This window comes from Scyliorhinus torazame, chromosome 18 (genome assembly GCF_047496885.1).
Source record: "Scyliorhinus torazame isolate Kashiwa2021f chromosome 18, sScyTor2.1, whole genome shotgun sequence".
Taxonomy (NCBI): Eukaryota; Metazoa; Chordata; class Chondrichthyes; order Carcharhiniformes; family Scyliorhinidae; genus Scyliorhinus; species Scyliorhinus torazame.
This window is the reverse complement of record NC_092724.1, coordinates 26,898,502-26,916,562: the sequence shown is the minus strand read 5'-3', so window position 1 is coordinate 26,916,562 and position 18,061 is coordinate 26,898,502. Positions and strand designations below refer to the sequence as shown.

Here is an 18,061-nt window from a genome sequence, read left to right as displayed (position 1 = left end):
TTTCACCCAATTAAAATGTAAGACTGAATAAAGATTGGCTTCAGTATCATCCTTCACCAATTGGTTTTCCAGAAGTATAACAATCACCACCACCTTCTCAAGAGCAATTAGAGATGGGCTGTAAATGTGAAACATGTCAGTGCCCACATCCCATGAATTAACATCTGTGGACTTAGTACAGTCCCTAAACCCAGGGGTTTTGGGAATGGTTAAAATTCAAAGCAGGAATCATTCACTTGAGAAATTTAAACAGGTTAGAAAAATAAAGCTGGTTGAATGAAGCCCGGATTTGGGATTGAAGTGTTAGATAATTTATGTACAACTGCTGTGTGTTTTGCTAACCTGGCATATCTTTCTGTTTTATCCACACAGTGACGGGAGAGTCTCCCCCGAGCCTGTCAAAGGAGCTGACCAATTCACTCGCGGGTGTTGCCGATGTGACCTTTGACACCGACTCCCAATTTCCTCTTGATGAACTGAAAATTGACCCCTTAACACTGGATGGGCTGCACATGTTGAATGATCCGGACATGGTGCTGACAGACCCTGCTACAGAGGATACTTTCCGCATGGATCGTCTGTAGGAAGGGACACTCAGACCTAAGACAAATTGGGGAAGCAGGCCAAAAAGCCGCCAGGAAGCGGAGAATGAGTGACCGAGTGCAATTGATGGAATGATGTTAACGTGAGAGCGTAACGTGCAATGAATTCCGCTTCTTGTTCCAAGCTTGCAACTGCGATCCTGAATGAACCAAGTATAGCGCTTTCAGCTATGTGGCGCACTCCTCCATTGCAGCGTTTCATTGACTCCATCACATCCCCCCAGGCCACTTGTTTTATTTTCCGTTCTATTTATATTGTCCTCATGATTAAGGTGGGCTGTCAGTGCATCGTTATCACTGGCAGGTTTACGAGTCATTTGGAATCTACCTGTGAGGTAACAACTGACAGTAACACCCGGCAGCTCCGGCCAACAGTACCGTGACATCATTTAGCCTGAAGTCACTGGTCCAACACTCTTCAGTGCGCTGTTGCCATTGTATTTTTTGTGCTGCTCGATTCTTATTTATATTTTTATATTTGTCTGTGATTTCTTTCTCCAGCCCCATTCCCTTTCACTCTGCTTGTGTTCAGCAAAAGCCACTGCCTTGTTGTATGTTGCTGAGAAAGTGAACAAGAGATTGATCTGACACAAGAGCTAAGTGCATGGACAGAAATTGTATACAGCCAATATTTAACAGGGGCGACTTGTTGCTCCTGTCTGTGTCCCTTTCATTTACTTTTTTTCCAGCAGCTTTTTAAAAAAGAATCTTGACAATGTGTGTTGGTCGAAGATTAGTGTTTGCTGCCAGCTGCCTCTGTGAGAAACCGATTTTTCTCACCCTCCCTCTGCCCAGCTGTACCAATTCTCATGCAGTCCCTGCAGTCATGTCTAACTTCAGGTGGCTCTATAATCACCCTCCCAACCGACACACACCCTTCTCTCTGGTGCTTGTGAAGTATGTGTGCTGTAAGCGTGGCAGTCAATCATTCTTAGCCCCCACAGCCAGACATTGCTGTGACCAGCAACACTCGCAACATTTTGCAGCTTGTCACTGGCGATTGAAATAAGATAGAAGGCAGAGATAATCATTTGGTGTTCCTTAGGAAAGAAAGGCTCACTGCCGGCTGCTGGAGGGATGTTCAATAATGGTGCTGCCCGCATCGTTTAGAACCTTTGCTGCAGTTTTTAGTCCTGTGTGTGGACCGGGAGGGCTGTCACTAACACTACACATTGTGGGACCTGCTCCCAATGCATCCACTACAAGTTAAAACCCTTTCTGTCAAATGTTACCTGCAAGTGTGAATCATTTTTCACAACAGAATCACAAATATTAGTTCAAGACGCTAATCCTGCAATGTGCCACCTTTGGCATATCTGATTTTTGCTAATGCCTCTTGGAGAGAACACTAAATTTCCACTATCTCCTACTACTAAAATACAAACTTTGCATATAAAGTCCTGAGAATGTTTTATCTGCAGTTGCTGGGCAGTTTAATGCCGCAAACAGGTTTTTGTCAGTACTAGACAATTATACAAGGCAAGGAACACCACATTAGCATGCAGGTACAGCAAGCAATTAGGAAGGTAAATGGCATGTTGGCCTTTATTGTAGCAAGATTGGAGTACAAGGACAAAGAAGGTTTGCATCAGTTGTATAGGGCTTTAGTGAGACCACATCTGAAGTGCTGTGCACAGTTTTGGTCTCCATATGTAAGAAAGGATGTACTTGCATTGAAAGCAGTACAGCACAGTTTACTAGATTGGTCGGAGGGATGAGAGGGTTGTCCCATGATGTGAGGCTGAGTAAATTGGGTCTATATCCTCTAGATTAGAAGAATGAGAATTGATCTAGATGAAACATACAAGATTCTTAATTGGTTTGACAAGGTATATACTGCGAGGTTGTTTCCCCTGTTCGGGGAGTCTTAAACATGGGGGCACAGTCTCAGTATAAGGAGGCCGATCATTTAGGACTGAGATGAGGAGAAATTTTTTCACTCAAATGGTTGAGTGTTTTTGGAATTTTCTACTCTAGAGGGTTGTGGATGCTCCATCGTTAAGTATTTACAAGGGGGCCGGTTTAACTCAGTGGGCTAATCAGCTGGTTTGTGATGCAAAACAAGGCCAACAGCGCAAATTGAATTGCCATACCAGCTGAGGTTATTCATGAAGGTCCACCTCCTCAACCTTGCCCCTCACCTGAGGTGTGGTGACCTTCAGGTTAAACCACCTCCAGTCAGCTCGTCTCTCTCTCTCTCTCTCTTCCCCCCCGCCCCCCTCTCTCTCAAAGGGGAAAGCAGCCTATGGTCATCTGGGACTATGGAAACTTGACTTTACCTTTATGTACAAGGCTGAGATGGACATATTTTTGATCTTGGGAAATCAAAGGATGTCGGGAGCGGGTAGGAAAGTGTAGTTGATGCAGAAGATCAGCCATGATGTTGAATGACAGAGCAGACTCGTCAGGTCAAATGGTCATCTACTGCTAGGGTAGCACGGTGATTCAGTGGGTTAGCACAGCGGCCTCACGGCGCCGAGGTCCCAGGTTCGATCCCGGCTCTGGGTCACTGTCTGTGTGGAGTTTGCACATTTTTCCCGTGTTTGCGTGGGTTTCGCCCCCACAACCCAAAAGAAAATATGCAAGCTAGGTGGATTGGCCACGCTAAATTGCCCCTTAATTGGAAAAAATGAATTGGGTACTGCATTAAGGGGCTGAATGGCTTCCTCTGTCCCTGTCTTAGTAACAAGGCAGGGTTTTTGAAGTTTTGATCAGTGTATGATGAATAATCTGGTCAGAACCACACCCTGAGTGCCAGGGTTCAATGACCTTTTGTGGAAATTGTACAGAAACTTCGGGGTGTTGAATATTCCTACACTGGTACAATCTGGAGAAACAAATACTGTGTCCAACAGTCTACTACTTTATTCCAGTCAGGGTAGTCTCCTATCAGTATCCAATCCTCTACTGGCACTACCCATCCAATACTCCAGCAATAGGAGATGCAGCACGTGCTGCTGTGTGTCTGCACACCACCCAGAGTTGGAGCTAAGCTTGGGTGTCTGAGTGAAGTCTGTAGATCACAGCCATTGTTACTTGGAATTCTAATGTACAGAATGTTTTTAATTTGTTCAGTTCTTGATATTTGGTTCATTTGATATCAGTCAAGTGTTAGTTCACTGCCAATTTATTTTGTGTCAATTCCCTGATCCATTCCCCATAGAAAAAGCAGATTGAGAGCATGTTACAGCTCAGCTGCCAATTCTGAACCCAGTGTTTGAAGCTCTGTTATGATGTGATGTGATCTGACCAGGATTATCCAGAATCTGGGTGCTGTTTGCCGCAGATCTCAAGAGCCTTCTGTTGCTTGATCAGGGCATTGCTGTACCTCACACTGTGTTGCAATACAGCAGTGTTGCAATGTGCAGTGCCTGATGCTGTGCTGCATTACAGCAGTGTTGCAATGTGCTGTACATAATGCTGTGCTCTGTTACAGCAGTGTTGCAGTGTGCTGCATTACAATAGTGTTGTAATGGGCATTGGTAGCACAATGGGCAGCACGGTAGCCTTGTGGATAGCACAATTGCTTCACAGCTCCAGGGTCCCAGGTTCGATTCCGGCTTGGGTCACTGTCTGTGCGGAGTCTGCACATCCTCCCCGTGTGTGCGTGGGTTTCCTCCGGGTGCTCCGGTTTCCTCCCACAGTCCAAAGATGTGCAGGTTAGGTGGATTGGCCATGATAAATTGCCCTTAGTGTCCAAAATTGCCCTTAGTGTTGGGTGGGGTTACTGGGTTATGGGGATAGGGTGGCGGTGTTGAACTTGGGTAGGGTGCTCTTTCCAAGAGCCGGTGCAGACTCGATGGGCTGAATGGCCTCCTTCTGCACTGTAAATTCTATGATAATGTGCTGTACCTCACACTGCTGCATTACATCAGTGTTGCAATGTGCTGTGCATGATGCGGTGCTCCATTACAGCCATGTTGTAATGTACTGTGCCTGACACTGCTACATGACAGCAGTGATGCAGTGTGATGTGCCTGACACTGCTGCATTACAGCAGTGATGCAGTGTGATGTGCCTGACACTGCTGCATTACAGCAGTGATGCAATGTGATGTGCCTGACACTGTGCTGCTTTGCAGCAGTGACACAGTGTGATGTGCCTGACACTGCTGCATTACAGCAGTGTTGCAGTGTGCTGCATTACAGTAGTATTGCAGTGTGCTGTACCTCACACTGTGCTGCGTTAAGCAGTGTTGCAATGTGTTGTGCATGATGCTGTGATTACAGCAGTGTTGCAGTATGATGTGCATGACACTTTGATTACAGCAGTGTTGCAGTGTGTTGTGCCTGACACACTGCTGCATTACAGCAGTGTTGAACATGATGGGTCTCGCGTGCTGTAACACGTGTTCCAATAGTCGATGTACCTCGTTTGCTGCACTGCGGTAGTGTTGCACTCTTTCCATTTTAACATTGTTCCTGCATGTTGGAGAGAAATGACAAGCGTTCCACATCACCTCTTTGTTACACAAAGAAAAGATATTAAATAATTTTCAGTTTGCCGGGGAAAATCCAACAGTCTGTGTCATGAGGGGTCAGTTTCTGGACATAAATCAGTTTTTAGTTTAAAATAAAATCAGATGGTCAATATTTAATTATAATTAAGCATAATATTTCTGAAACATCAGTTCAAACAGAGTTTAGAATTTGAAATGGTTTATTGCGAACCACTTAATGTTCCCACTTTATGCAATAAACAGGAAATTAGGTGTGTAAGGCATGGGTTGGCAAAAGATAGGCATGGGTTAGATTAAATAATATGCAGACACAAGTGAAATTTAAATGTGTTTCACACCACTTCTAACATGAAAAATAACTTATGTTTTATTTGGTGTACATTTCTCATGACGAACTCAGCCTAATGATTTCCCACTGGAATTGCCTCATTAGACGGAGTTTGAATCCATTCTAAGCATGTGTGAGGCTAAGGTTGCTCCCTGGTTGCATTTGCAGATGAGATAGCTAGTACAGGCTAATGGAACATTGGTGCATCCCCCTGTAAGAGAGCCGTATTCGCTCATACTCATGTGGGGCATTAATATACATTCAATATATATTTGGATGAATATTGTCTGTCTAGGATTTGTGTGAGGGTTATCCAGAGCCATTACTATTAAGGTTCCTTCATGTTTTGTGGGAGCGATGCATGTTTGTACTGATTGCTGTTGCTGCCGTACCCAGTTTAGCTGTTCTCTACGTTCCTGCATTCAGTTGTCCCAAAGTTGAACAGGCTGGAAAGAGCAATTCAGCACATTCTACTTGCAGTATAGCTGAGTTCCAGAGGTTGTCCCCCCCCCCCGAGTGCTGATGGTATTGATGCTGCATACGATGAATCGTAAGACCACAAGACATGAGAGCAAAATGAGGCCATTCAGCCCATTCAGCCTGCAACGCCATTCAATCATGGCTGATATGTTTCTCATCCCCATTCTTCTGCCTTCTCATAACCCCTGATCCCCTTATTAATCAAGAACCAAACTATCTTTGTCTTAAAGACACTCAGTGACTTAGACTTAAATGTTATCGGCTAACAGAATTGCTCATGTTGACGGGTTAGTTTTGTCTCCACACCCCTTTCTCTTGCCTGGAGTCAGGGGTGTGGAGAATCTGAGGGGGATCTCGGAGAGCTGTAGGCCTTCTTCAGAGTGAATGCAAAAATAAACCCCCCACACGTAATAAAATCAGAGCTCATGGGAATTGTAATCCACGAGTGACAGTGGGTTAATGTCTGACGTACAGACCACTCAGGCTGTGAGACTTCGGGGAGAACGTGAGACCCCATGTAACTATAAATTGTTGTATCGTTCAAAATTATGTTGGTGTGTAAGTGCAGTCTTCAGAAATAGTTTTATCTTTAGTGAATGATTCAGTGAGAATGAAATCTGATGTTGGCGTTTGTAGAGGAGGAGCTGAGATTGTGACGTGGCGGTGTTGGAGAGATCCAGTTTCTGTATTAAGGAAGGGGTGAATTGTAATCAGTAAAGGGTTAAACTTGAAGCTATAATCAGGAGGTAAGGGGTTAAATCACACGGCAATATTGGGAGCTATGTGTATAATCAAGAAGAATATTTTACTCGAGGACTTAACGACCATGCACAAAATTGATGTTACACCTGGTTGTTAACAGAGAAATTATATATAAGGACTAAGGTTTAAGGTTTGGGGCAAGAGATGCAGGGAGGGGGGGGATGTGAGGAAGATTTTTTTAATGCGATGAATGGTAACAACCTGGAGCTCACTGCCTCAAGGTGGGGAAACAGACAATCAATGATTTCAAATGGATATTGGACACTTGATAGAAATTAATGACTATGTCACTAATAACATGATTCCAAATACAAGCAGTTAAAAAGACAAGTCGGATTGAGAGTGCTAGCACTATTTTGACCAAATAAATTGTGTTAGAAATTGAAGAAGTAAAGAACTTTCATGATCTTAGGATGTTCCAAAATACTTTACAATCAGTGGTTCCTTTTAAATTACCATCACTGAATAGGCACTGGTGAGTGAGATGGATCGCAGGACACCTTCTATCGCAATGTCCTTAAATACTGCAGCGATGCCCAAAGGAGAAATAAACCTGGCAAAGAGAGATCAGTCAGCATAACATCAGTGATAGGGAATCCGACAACAACCTGAGGCATAATTAATTGGCATTTGTAAAGATATAGGCTAATAACTGAAACCCAGCACAAATTTGGCAAAGAAAAATCACGTTTGACTAAGTTGAGGGTAATACAGTTGATGTGCAAATGGATTTTCAAAAGATGTTTCACAAAGTTCCGAATTAGATTTGTTAGCAAAATTAAAGTCGATGGGATTGAAGGGATAGTGGCAGCATGGATACAAAATGTGTTCAGGCACATAGTAGAGACTTACTCTTGGGTATACTGGGAACCATTTCAAAGTTTGCAGATGATCTGAAATTCAGAAATCTTGTAAACAAGAGGAGGGTAATAGTGGATGTACAGAGGACACAGACTGACTGGTGAATTGAGCTTGTGGCCGACTAAATTCAACATACAGTTTGTAGATTCTCTTGGAAGGATGAATATGGGGAGACAATATAAACAAAAGGTCTGAGGTGTAAGTATACAAATCTTTGAAGGTGGCAGGACAAGTTGAGATAGCTGTTGTAAAACAAAGGCATATTGAGGTCCTTGTCTTCATTATATACATAGAGTGCAATAGCAAGGAAGTCATCCTAAAACTTTATAAACTACTGGTTAGACCCGATCTGGAGTATTGTGTTCAACTTTGGGCACCATACTTTCTGAAGGATACCAAAGCCTTGGAGAAGGAGTGCAGGAGACTTACTGGAATCATCAGGAATAAGAGACTTCAGATAATTTGGAGAAGCTGGAGTTCTCTTTAGAGCAGAGAAGGTGAAAGAGAAAGGTGTTCAAAATGAGAATTAAAAAAAAAAAAAATTTTTTTTTAGAGTACCCAATTCGTTTTTTCCAATTTAAGGGACAATTTAGCGCGGCCAATCCACCTACCCTGCACATCTTTGGGTTGTGGGGGCGAAACCCACGCAAACACGGGGAGATTGTGCATATGCCACACTGACAGTGACCCAGGGCCGGGATCGAACCCGGGTCCTCAACGCCGTGAGGCATCAGTGCTAACCACTGCACCACGGATTTTAAACAGGAAAATCTTGGTTGACCAACTTTGTTGAATTTTTTAAGGAGGGAACAAGAGTTGACTCTGATAAAGCAGTAAATTTATCTGGATTTTCAAAAAGTCTTTTATAAGGTTCCCTCCAGTACAGTAATGAGCAAATTCAGAGAATGAGGAGTGGGGACAAGTGACAGAATGGATTTCTAACTGGTTTCAATACAGAAAGCAGAGAGTGGGAGTAAAGGGTTCTTAATCAGAATGACAGACAGTGGGAAGTGATGTTCCACAAGGATCAGTGCTGGGATCACTGCTGTTCACAGTTTACATTAAAGATTTGGATTTTAGAATCAAAAGATTTGAGGATGTGTTGGAGGGCAAGTCAATACTGAGGAGGACTGTAACACATAGTGGTAACCAATAGAGGTCTTTATAATTATGGACGGTTTTGTCAAGAGTAGTTACAGCGATAATGTTTCCAGTTTTGGGAAAGAGCGCAACTAGAGACCATCAGAATAGGGTAAGTCACCCAGAAATCCAATCGGGAATTCAGAAGAAACTTCTTTATCCAAAGAGTGGTGAGAATGTGGAACTCACCATCACAGGAGTAGTTAAAACAAGTATAGATACATTTCAAGGTAAACTTGACAAGCATGTGATGGAGATGGGAATAGAGGGTTAGGCTGATAGATTTAGTAGATGGAAAAAATGGAGGTGACTCAAGTGGAGCATAAACACCAGAATGGACTGGTTGGGCCTGTTTCTGTGCTTTATAATCCTGTGTAATTGGGGATGGACAATAAATGTTGGTCTGTCAGAGGCGCTCACATACTAGAAACGTTTTTTTAAGAGGTTTTTAACCAGAGAATACAGATTTAAGGTAATTGACCAAACAGTGGTAATATAAAATATTTTATGCAGTGAGTTCAGAAGAGAATTGGATGGGCAGCACGGTGGCCTCACGGCGCCGAGGTCCCAGGTTGGATCCCGGCTCAGGTCACTGCAAAAAAGATGTGCAGGATAGGTGGATTGCCCTTAATTGAAAAAAATGAATTGGATATTCTAAACTTATATATAGAAAAAGAAGAGTTGTGGGGTTGCCAAATAACTGTCACAGCTACAATGGGACAAATGGCCTCCTGCGCTGTATCATTGTATCAAACATTGGCTGCTCATTACAGAATTAGCAGACTGCTTTCTCATGTGGTCCTTGTAATAGTTGTAACTCTCTCTGCCTCACCCAATTAATTACAGAACCTGTCATAGCAGACAGATTGAAGGCCCTCTCCAACCCAGTTATAGCGTGCTGTACAACACTGCTCCCTGCGACTGTATTCCTCACATTTGCGGGGTAGTCGGACATCAGCTGGATTTATATCACCTGCAAGGGCTTATGGCCGTGACTTGGAGGCCATCCTGAAAATCTTAGGTCACGAGTTAAAACAATGCTGTGTGATACCATTTAATCAGACTACAAGCTATCAGCACACAACATGCTAATAACCCCACTCTTCAAAACCACACACAACTCTGGAATTCAAAGATTTGTCTACCCTGCTAACTTCTGTATCCAGTGCCAGGAATGATGCTGTGCTGCATAAATGACACTGCACTGCCAGGCTGGTTCTTTGCAGAGTGTTGCCCCTGGCAGTGCACACTACAAGAGCCAATGTGGTATGTTTCATACAACACAGAGCAGAGCCAGGTGTGCCTTTAACCTGAATGTTGTGGATTATACCAGGGTATCCTGTTACAGATAGTGGGTGTATGATTAATGTTTCACCCTGTGGTATTTTTGTATTTGTTTTCTCTTAGTTAATTCCAGCCCTGATGTGTAATGCTGATTCCATTCGTACAGTTTAAATCTATCATTGGGGATCTTTGATCAGCAATGGAGTGATCTAAATTCAGGAGCCTGGATCAACGAATGATTGTTGCTACAAACTGTTAGTAGTCCACGGTCACGGTGGAATTCTGCCCCTAAAATACAAAATGAGATTGCATCTGTTTGGTGAGAATTGGAAACGGTTCTTGTGCTGTTGCCTCTGAACTGTTTACTGAGAGTATTTTAAAAACTGTTCAGGGGATTACAACGAAAAAAATCAAGGTGCAGCATCAAGTAGAATGTTGAAAGTCATCCAGTGTTCATTGTTAATCCAAATTTACTTTAGATTTTGGATCATGAGGGAATTTACAGTTAGCGTCAAATTAATTGCAGAATTTAAAGTTTTCTTCTCATCATTGGTACCAAACTTGTCACTAGAACTTGTGATCTTTGTGAAAGGGTATTTATGAAAATGGACCAGAAACAGTACAAATCTCACACAGATGCTCAGGTAATAAAAGAAAATGGCTCATTAACGTCCAGTTTCCTCCCCTGAGTTATAGTTATTTTCATCATCATTTGGAAACATCTGTGCTTTCAGGATTTAGTGAAGTCACTTTTATCCTAAGAGATCTCAAGGTAAGAGTCTTCATAATAAATGCTAATTGAGCGGCACTTTATAATCACATCGTATTGAGAAAATACTCCAATGTGGGAGGGACTTGTTTGATTTGGAACTAACCTGAGATTTCTTAGCCTTTCCACCCCGTTGCAGCGTAACAGATATATGCACCAGACTCTGAACAGTTCACTCACTCCCACCATACGGGCTCAGAAACATAATTAGCAGCAAAACCTTTCTTTTCATAGAGATGCAGCAAAGCAGCTTCCCCGGATTGTCATTTTAATCCGATTCCGTCCGCAAACTCGTCAACATTTATTTATTTTTCTGATGTTTTGTTTTTATAACTAAACTTGGAAATTTTGAAGTGGATTTCAGGTATAATGCAAACCATGACTTGTACTGACAGACTGTCAAAAGATCTTCATTTTAAACTGTAAATGTTTTTTAAAGTTTATGTTTGTGTGAGGCTTCTGTCTTTGTAAATGAAATGTAATTAAAGTTCAACGGTTTTCTGCTCGCAGCCCTTTGCACCGTAATATATTCTCACTTCCTTTCTCCGCTGGAAACTGATTCTCTCCTCACTTTACAGCCACAGGGATGGCCCAGTAGCAGCAGATTTTCAGAACATGAAAGGTGCAAGTCACAGACATTTTGCAAACTTGGTGCAGTGTAGAAGGAGCTTCAGTCTATCTAACCCTGTGCTCACAGAATCCCTACAGTATGGGAGGAGGCCATTTAACCCATCAGTACTGCACCAACCCTCTGAAAGTGCACTCCACCCAAGCCCACTTCCCCGCCCTATCCCAGTAACCCCTTAACGTAACCTACGCATCCCTGAACACTGAGGAGCAATTTAGCATGGCCAAACCACCTAACCTGGACTGTGGGGGGGGGGGGGGGGAGAGAACCGGAGCACCCAAAAGAAATCCAACGCAGACAAGAGGAGAACGTGCAAAATCCACACACTCACCTGAGGTCGGAATCAAACCTGGGTCCCTGGCACTGTGAGGCAGCAGTGTTAACCACTGTGCCACAAGGCTGTACCGTGCTGTACCTGTCCTGGGAGTGTTGGTTGGGGCCGCAGGCTACCCCTCATCTGAGACTTCACCCCACTCTGAGGCCCTGGTGTTGTCCACCTCTGCCCTTGCTCTACTTATCTCCATATTGGGACTTGTTTCTTCTGCTCAAAGACATTAAGAAAGTCACTTGCAGAGTCTCAACTGCACTCGTTCTTGGGGTGTCAGAATTGCCCTGACTTCATTCTGGTCACCACTGGCATATTCACCTGTGTGTGGGTGAGGCAAACTGGTTTATTACAGTGTGTATGGGACTGGGTGGGGAAGGATTTCACCAAAGTTTCCATCACGGGAATATAGAGCTTGGCTGAAACCCCAGTGGCCAGTACGTGTTTTCATAGAATCCCTACAGTGCAGAAGACCATTCAGCCCATCAAGTCTACACTGACCCTCCGCAAGAGCACCCTACCTAGGTCAAGTCCCCCGCCCTATCCCTGTAACTCCGTAATCCCACCTAACCTTTGGACACTAACGGGCAATTTAGCATTGCTAATCCACCTAACCTGCACATCTTTGGACTGTGGAGGAAACGAGCACCCAGAGGAAACCCACGCACACACCGGGAGAACGTGCAAACTTCACAGCCAGCCACCCAAGTTGGAATTGAAACCGGATCCCTGGCGCTGAGGCAACAGTGCTAACCACTGTGCCGCGCTTCCACCATCAATTAGTGCCTTATGAATTAATCCATTTTATTTGAAAGCTGCATTGTGTGTAGCAGATTCTGTAGTGAAATTGCAGCCACTGAGACAATAAAACTTATTTTGTGCCATTTGAAATCTTCAGTAGAAAATTAGAAGTTTATTTGATTCATCTCACATTAAAATCAATATTGTGAAGAATAGAGAACCTTGGTTTGACGGTGCTATAGATCAGTAATGCAAGATGGAAATGCAAACATCAATAATATCCGCTGTTTCCTGGACAAGGTCTGTGAGCTGGAGCAGCCCAAATGAAATAATTGACTTGAATACATAAAATAACATTTTGGCAAAGTATTTCATGTGGATCGATAATATACAAACTGTAATAATATATTGAATATTGCTGTGCTGCTTTATTGCTGTTATGTTTTTGTTGATGTTTGGGAGACGTTAATTTTCAAATGGGGTCACATTGGAAAATAGTTCGGGAAGAAATCCATCTGGTTTATATCTTGCAATGAAATGCAAGATGTTTGTACATTATTCTTTGGTGTAGAGGAACTCTTACTCTGTATCTAGCCCTGTGCTGTGCCTACCCTGGAAGTGTTTGATGGGGACAGTGTAGAGGGAGCTTTACTCCGTATCTAACCCTGCACTGTACCTGTCCTCGGAGTGTTTGATGGGGACAGTGCAGAGGGAGCTTTACTCTGTATCCAGACCTGTGCTGTACTTGTCCTGGGAGTGTTTGATGGGCACAGTGTAGAGGGAGCTTTAGACTATATAACCCTGTGCTGTACCTGTCCTGGAAGTTGTTGGTGGGGATAGTTTAGAGCGAGCTTTACTCTGTTTCTAATACATGAACCTGCCCAGGGAGTGTTTATGTGTGTGCGTGTGTTAATTGGAGTGATGGAGTACACATAATCTTTGATCATCTTATCTAATGCCTTTGGATGAAACATGCACTTGAAAGAGGCCCTTGTCAGGGGTGTTGAAGATCAGGTGACAATATTGGAAAGAATAGGAAGCCTCTCTCAAATAACATCACCAAATGTAAATGAACTGGATGTTGCTAACTGCTGGCTATTATCTGCCAGGTCTGACTACATAATAACAGTCATTGTACTTCAGAGTAACAAATGGAATGTGACACTAAGATGTTTAAGTTGTGAAAAGATGCTGTATAAATACATGAAATGAAATCAAAATCGCTCATTGTCAGAAGTAGGCTTCAAATGAAGTTACTGTGAAAAGCCCCTCGTCGCCACATTCCGGCGCCCATACATTGGTCTAGAATCGTGCATTGCAGGGCTTCGTTTAGCCCATCTTAAAAAGAAACAATCTTTGCTCACTTTTGGGAGGAGTAGTTCTATGGTTTTGTTCTTACTCGAGCAGGAAAAGTTTCATTCGGAAAATCTTTGTAGTGAATAAAAATGCTTGAGTTATATTTGGGACACTTCTGATTTAGTTAAATTCCATGCCAGTAAAGTCCATATAAATATGGAAGTCCATGGAAATATAATCAAGACTATTTTGAAGAGCTGAATTGGTTAAAAGCCGTCAGTCCTCTTGTTCATTGCATTGTCCTTGTCCACATATCCTGTCTATCACTAACTGTCAATAATTTCTTCCCAGTGTTGTGGAAGTTTAGAATCTGGGCTTTGGATTTGTTAGATGGTCAATGGGTATTGAAAAGTCACAAACCAGGCTCCAGAAGTGCTGCTGTGAGGTGACAGTTTGATTGGATGTGGCAATGTCAGGAACAAAAGAACGAACCATGACTGGGTGGGGGAGCAAAACACTTACCTTCCAAAAAAAAAAGTTCCTAACCCTGATGCTGTTTATCTTTTGAATATTAACAGAATGAGAGGGATTGGCAACTGGGGGAGGGGGTCTGGAAAGTGGGTCCTGTGTATCTCCCACCAATGCTTTGATTTGGCTGTGGAGTTACAATTACCGACTTCACTGATTCCCATTGCCAAGGACTTGCACCAAATCCTCATCGAATCTAACCAAGGAGGCAGGATTGGCAGCTGGGATTTGGTAAAATCGGACAAGTGAATAACTGAAAGACTCGGCGACATTTCATCGAGGCATCACACTTAAGGAAAAATGCAACGGCTTCAAAACGTACAGCAGAGTTTTATTGGCTTGTAGCAGGGAAGGGGGATTTCAGTTGTGAAAATAGTGAGGCACAGTAGGACTATTCATAGAATTTACAGTGCAGAAGGAGGCCATTCGGCCCATCGAGTCTGCACCGGCTCTTGGAAAGAGCACCCTACCCTATCCCCATAACACAGTATCCCCACCCAACACTTAAGGGAAATTTTGGACACTAAGGGCAATTTATCATGGCCAATCCACCTAACCTGCACATCTTTGTACTGTGGGAGGAAACCGGAGCACCCGGAAGAAACCCACGCACACACGGGGAGGATGTGCAGACTCCGCACAGACAGTGACCCAAGCCGGAATCGAACCTGGGACCCTGGAGCTGTGAAGCAATTGTGCTATCCACAATGCTACCGTGCTGCCCCATGACATGGAGATGGTAAAGAGGCAATCCAAGAGATATAGAGAGGAAAGGTTAAGATGTGATCTAACCGAAAGAGGAAAAGTTAAGATGTGATCTAAGAGATAAAGCAAAAGTTAAGAGGCCATCTAACAGATTTGCAAGGTGACCAGAGATTTTGATGTATGCATCCTGTAAGCTAATCATTTGATAAGATACTAAAATAAAAAGCAATGTTCTTTTAATTAGAATCCATATTGCAGTAAAATGTAAATGTTGCCACAATCCCAGAGGAACGTAGGCTGCTTTTCTCTTTGAGGGCTGACTGGTGTTGATTTAACCTGAGCGTCACCACACCTCAGGCAAAGTTGAGACAGTGGGGCCTCTATGTATACCTCAGCCGGTATGGGGATTGAACCCGCACTGTTGGCGTTGCTCCACGTCGCAAACCAGCCAACTGAACTAAAATTACACCCATATTGCAATGGCTTTTATGTCATTGAACATGCACTATTTAATCAATTGTCTTCGGGTGTGAAATGGTATGTGGTGTTAATTAATCCTGGTCATTAAAAAATATAGTGAATAGTGAGCCAATGCTACTTATGCCAATCAAAAAATCTTCTGCCATTAGGAAGTGAGATGCAGTTCACTTACTCCATGGGGATAAGAGGTTTTGATAGATAAATACTATTCCCTCTGTTGAGTGGGTCAATAAGCAGAGAAATAATTGGGAAAACAAAAATCTAAAGGGAAAATTCAAGGAAATATTCTCCAAGCTGTTGGGATCTGGAAAGAGCAAAAATAAAGCCCTCTACCTGAATAGATGATAGAAGCTATTTGGATAAGTAATTTTCAAAGAGAGCTGAATAAATATTTAAGCATGAGGAATTTTAAAAGTTGTGGACAAGAAGCAGGGGTGTAGGATGAAGCACAATGGCAGTAAGAGCCAACACATGACCGATCGAATACTGTATTGTGTTATGATTCTACCTTGCTCATTGAGCTTGGCTCCAACACTGACAAAAAGCAATCTCAGCTTCACCATGTCTTGCTCCTCCTTTGCATCAACATGTGCGAATCATCCAATCAGACTGTGCTGCTGTTAATGTAACATTGACCAAACTTGGATCTTTAGTTGGGAAATGGACAAGTTACAATAGTAAAGTCCAGCAACCAGTCAATTGATTGATTGTGAGTGACAAGGATTTGATCGCATGATCAATCAGATCTGTTCTATCCCACCATTTAGGGAAGATCCAATTGTTTGAATCATTGGTTTCACTGACGCTGTGGGGAAGGTTCCTGAAATGTTGATTGGAAGCTTGATTAGAGGTTGCCACTTGCCAAGGTTTAGCAGTACCAGAGGCTTTTGTCGGTTCAGGAGGTCAGGCTCCGCTCTTCAAAACTGATACTGAAGTTGTGTTGGCTGGAAATCTTCTGGAATCGTGTCTGAGGAAGACAAAAGCAGAATAATTGAAGGAGGCAAAGAGTGATGCAGAGGGGAAACAGAAGGTATATGGAGTTTCTGGGGAGGCATATTTAACACCCTATGGTTTTAATTACTTCTTTGCAGAGAGTGACTGAATCATCACCGGGCATTATGGCAGTGAGCAGTCACTTGAGCAAAATGGAAGTGTACAAGAAACAATTCTCCCAGGTTTGACAAAGGGTCTTCCAGATGTGAAACATTAGCAGCTTTGACAAAGAGTCTCCAGACTCGAAACGTTAGCTCCCTTCTCTCTCCACAGATGCAGTCAGACCTGCTGAGACTGTCCAGCATTTTCTGTTTTTGTCTCCCTGGGCTTTGTTTGTTTAGGGAGAACTAGCCTGATCCTTTGATCAGAGGTGAGCGTAAGGACAGTACATCCAATGGGTGGGCCTGAAGCTGTAGCAGCACAGACTGTGGCCCTTTAGTGTCTGTCAAGTGGCATCACCAGTGTGAGAAATGGAGATATATCAGATGTATAATGTGGACAGTGGTCTTTTGCATCCTCTTATCCCCACCAGGCTGTCTGAGAACAACCGATGGAACATAGGAACAAGAATCCATCAGAACTGTTTTGCCAATCAATTAGATCTTGGATGAGCCACATTGTAACTCCATGTACCATGGCTCCTATCCCGCTGCAAGCTTTTTGTATGCTTCTCACAATGTGCTCTCCTGTATATCTCTATTAGCAACAGATTTGGCCACAATGCAGACATCCCATCACCTAAGTCATTTAAATAGATTGTAATTAGTTGCAGTTCCAGCATTGATCCCAGCCCAGTGGCACTGCACTAGTTACACTTTGCCAGCCTGAAAACGATCCATTTATCCCAACTATCAGCTATTTCCTGATAGTCAATCCTCTATCCTTGCAAATATATCACCTCAAACACCATGAGCTCTTACTTTGTGCAGTAACCTTTTAGGTGGTATCATGGGTGTGTCCCTTTAAGAAATGTTTTTGTCTTGTCACATGGCTTCAGTGATGGCATTGTGTGGGTGGAGCTGGGCTGTGGCTCTGGGAGTTGGTTTTACTTTCACTTTGAGTTTGAACTGGTTTTGTTCTGCTAGCGCTATTTATTTTCTCCTTTTCTCTGATCTGTACCTTCCTTTCCCTTTCCTTTTCTGCTGGAGCTATTCTTTTTCCTTTTCTTTGCCAAGAAGAGAGAAAAAATGATGGACATTATGGCTGGACTGATAAAATGGCCGCAGCTGACCGCAAGATTGTAGTTCTCAAAGTTTCTGAGCAGTTTAAAAATGAACAAAGGCTAACTCATCAAATACGTGGAATGTGAACACTCTTTGCATTGTGTATACATTCCAGCCAGACAAACACAAACGACTATTAGATGAGACGTCTGTACCAATCAGCTCAGGACAGAGGCATATCTATTTGTGTCTCCTCTCTCCACCATTGTGCTAATGGTTCCTCAGTTACCTGCTCAAAACACAATGGGTTTTAATAAGGATGCTGAACAACACAGCGTTAGCTGAATGGCTCAACCCGAAACCACCCTGTCACATGACTGAGACTTTGAATTCCTTTAATTATACAACTCTCCTCAATAATGCCAATACTGTTGATTTTTTTATAAGTAGCTTGCAATTTATAACTTCTTCCTCTGCCTTTCCTACTGTGCAAGCTCGCGCGTGCGTGTATGTGCGT

The 18,061-nt window shown here is 43.0% G+C and overlaps 2 protein-coding genes across 4 annotated transcripts in view; one reads left to right on the top strand and one right to left on the bottom strand.

Moving 5' to 3' along the window:
* The window catches only part of LOC140395067 (CREB-regulated transcription coactivator 1-like), an 84,463-nt gene extending 73,269 nt beyond the window's left edge, over positions 1 to 11,194 (top strand). For all 3 annotated transcript variants that reach the window (XM_072482430.1, XM_072482431.1, XM_072482429.1), the window contains one exon: positions 373 to 11,194. In XM_072482430.1, the coding sequence (XP_072338531.1) occupies positions 373 to 584 (212 nt within the window). In that variant the 3' untranslated portion in view covers positions 585 to 11,194. The remainder of the gene's footprint in view (positions 1 to 372) is intronic.
* A 1,337-nt stretch (positions 11,195 to 12,531) lies between these two features.
* comp (cartilage oligomeric matrix protein) overlaps positions 12,532 to 18,061 on the bottom strand; it is a 102,673-nt gene continuing 97,143 nt past the window's right edge. Inside the window, exon 19 of the mRNA XM_072482428.1 lies at positions 12,532 to 16,355. Coding sequence (XP_072338529.1) covers positions 16,306 to 16,355 — 50 coding nt within the window. The 3' untranslated portion in view covers positions 12,532 to 16,305. The remainder of the gene's footprint in view (positions 16,356 to 18,061) is intronic.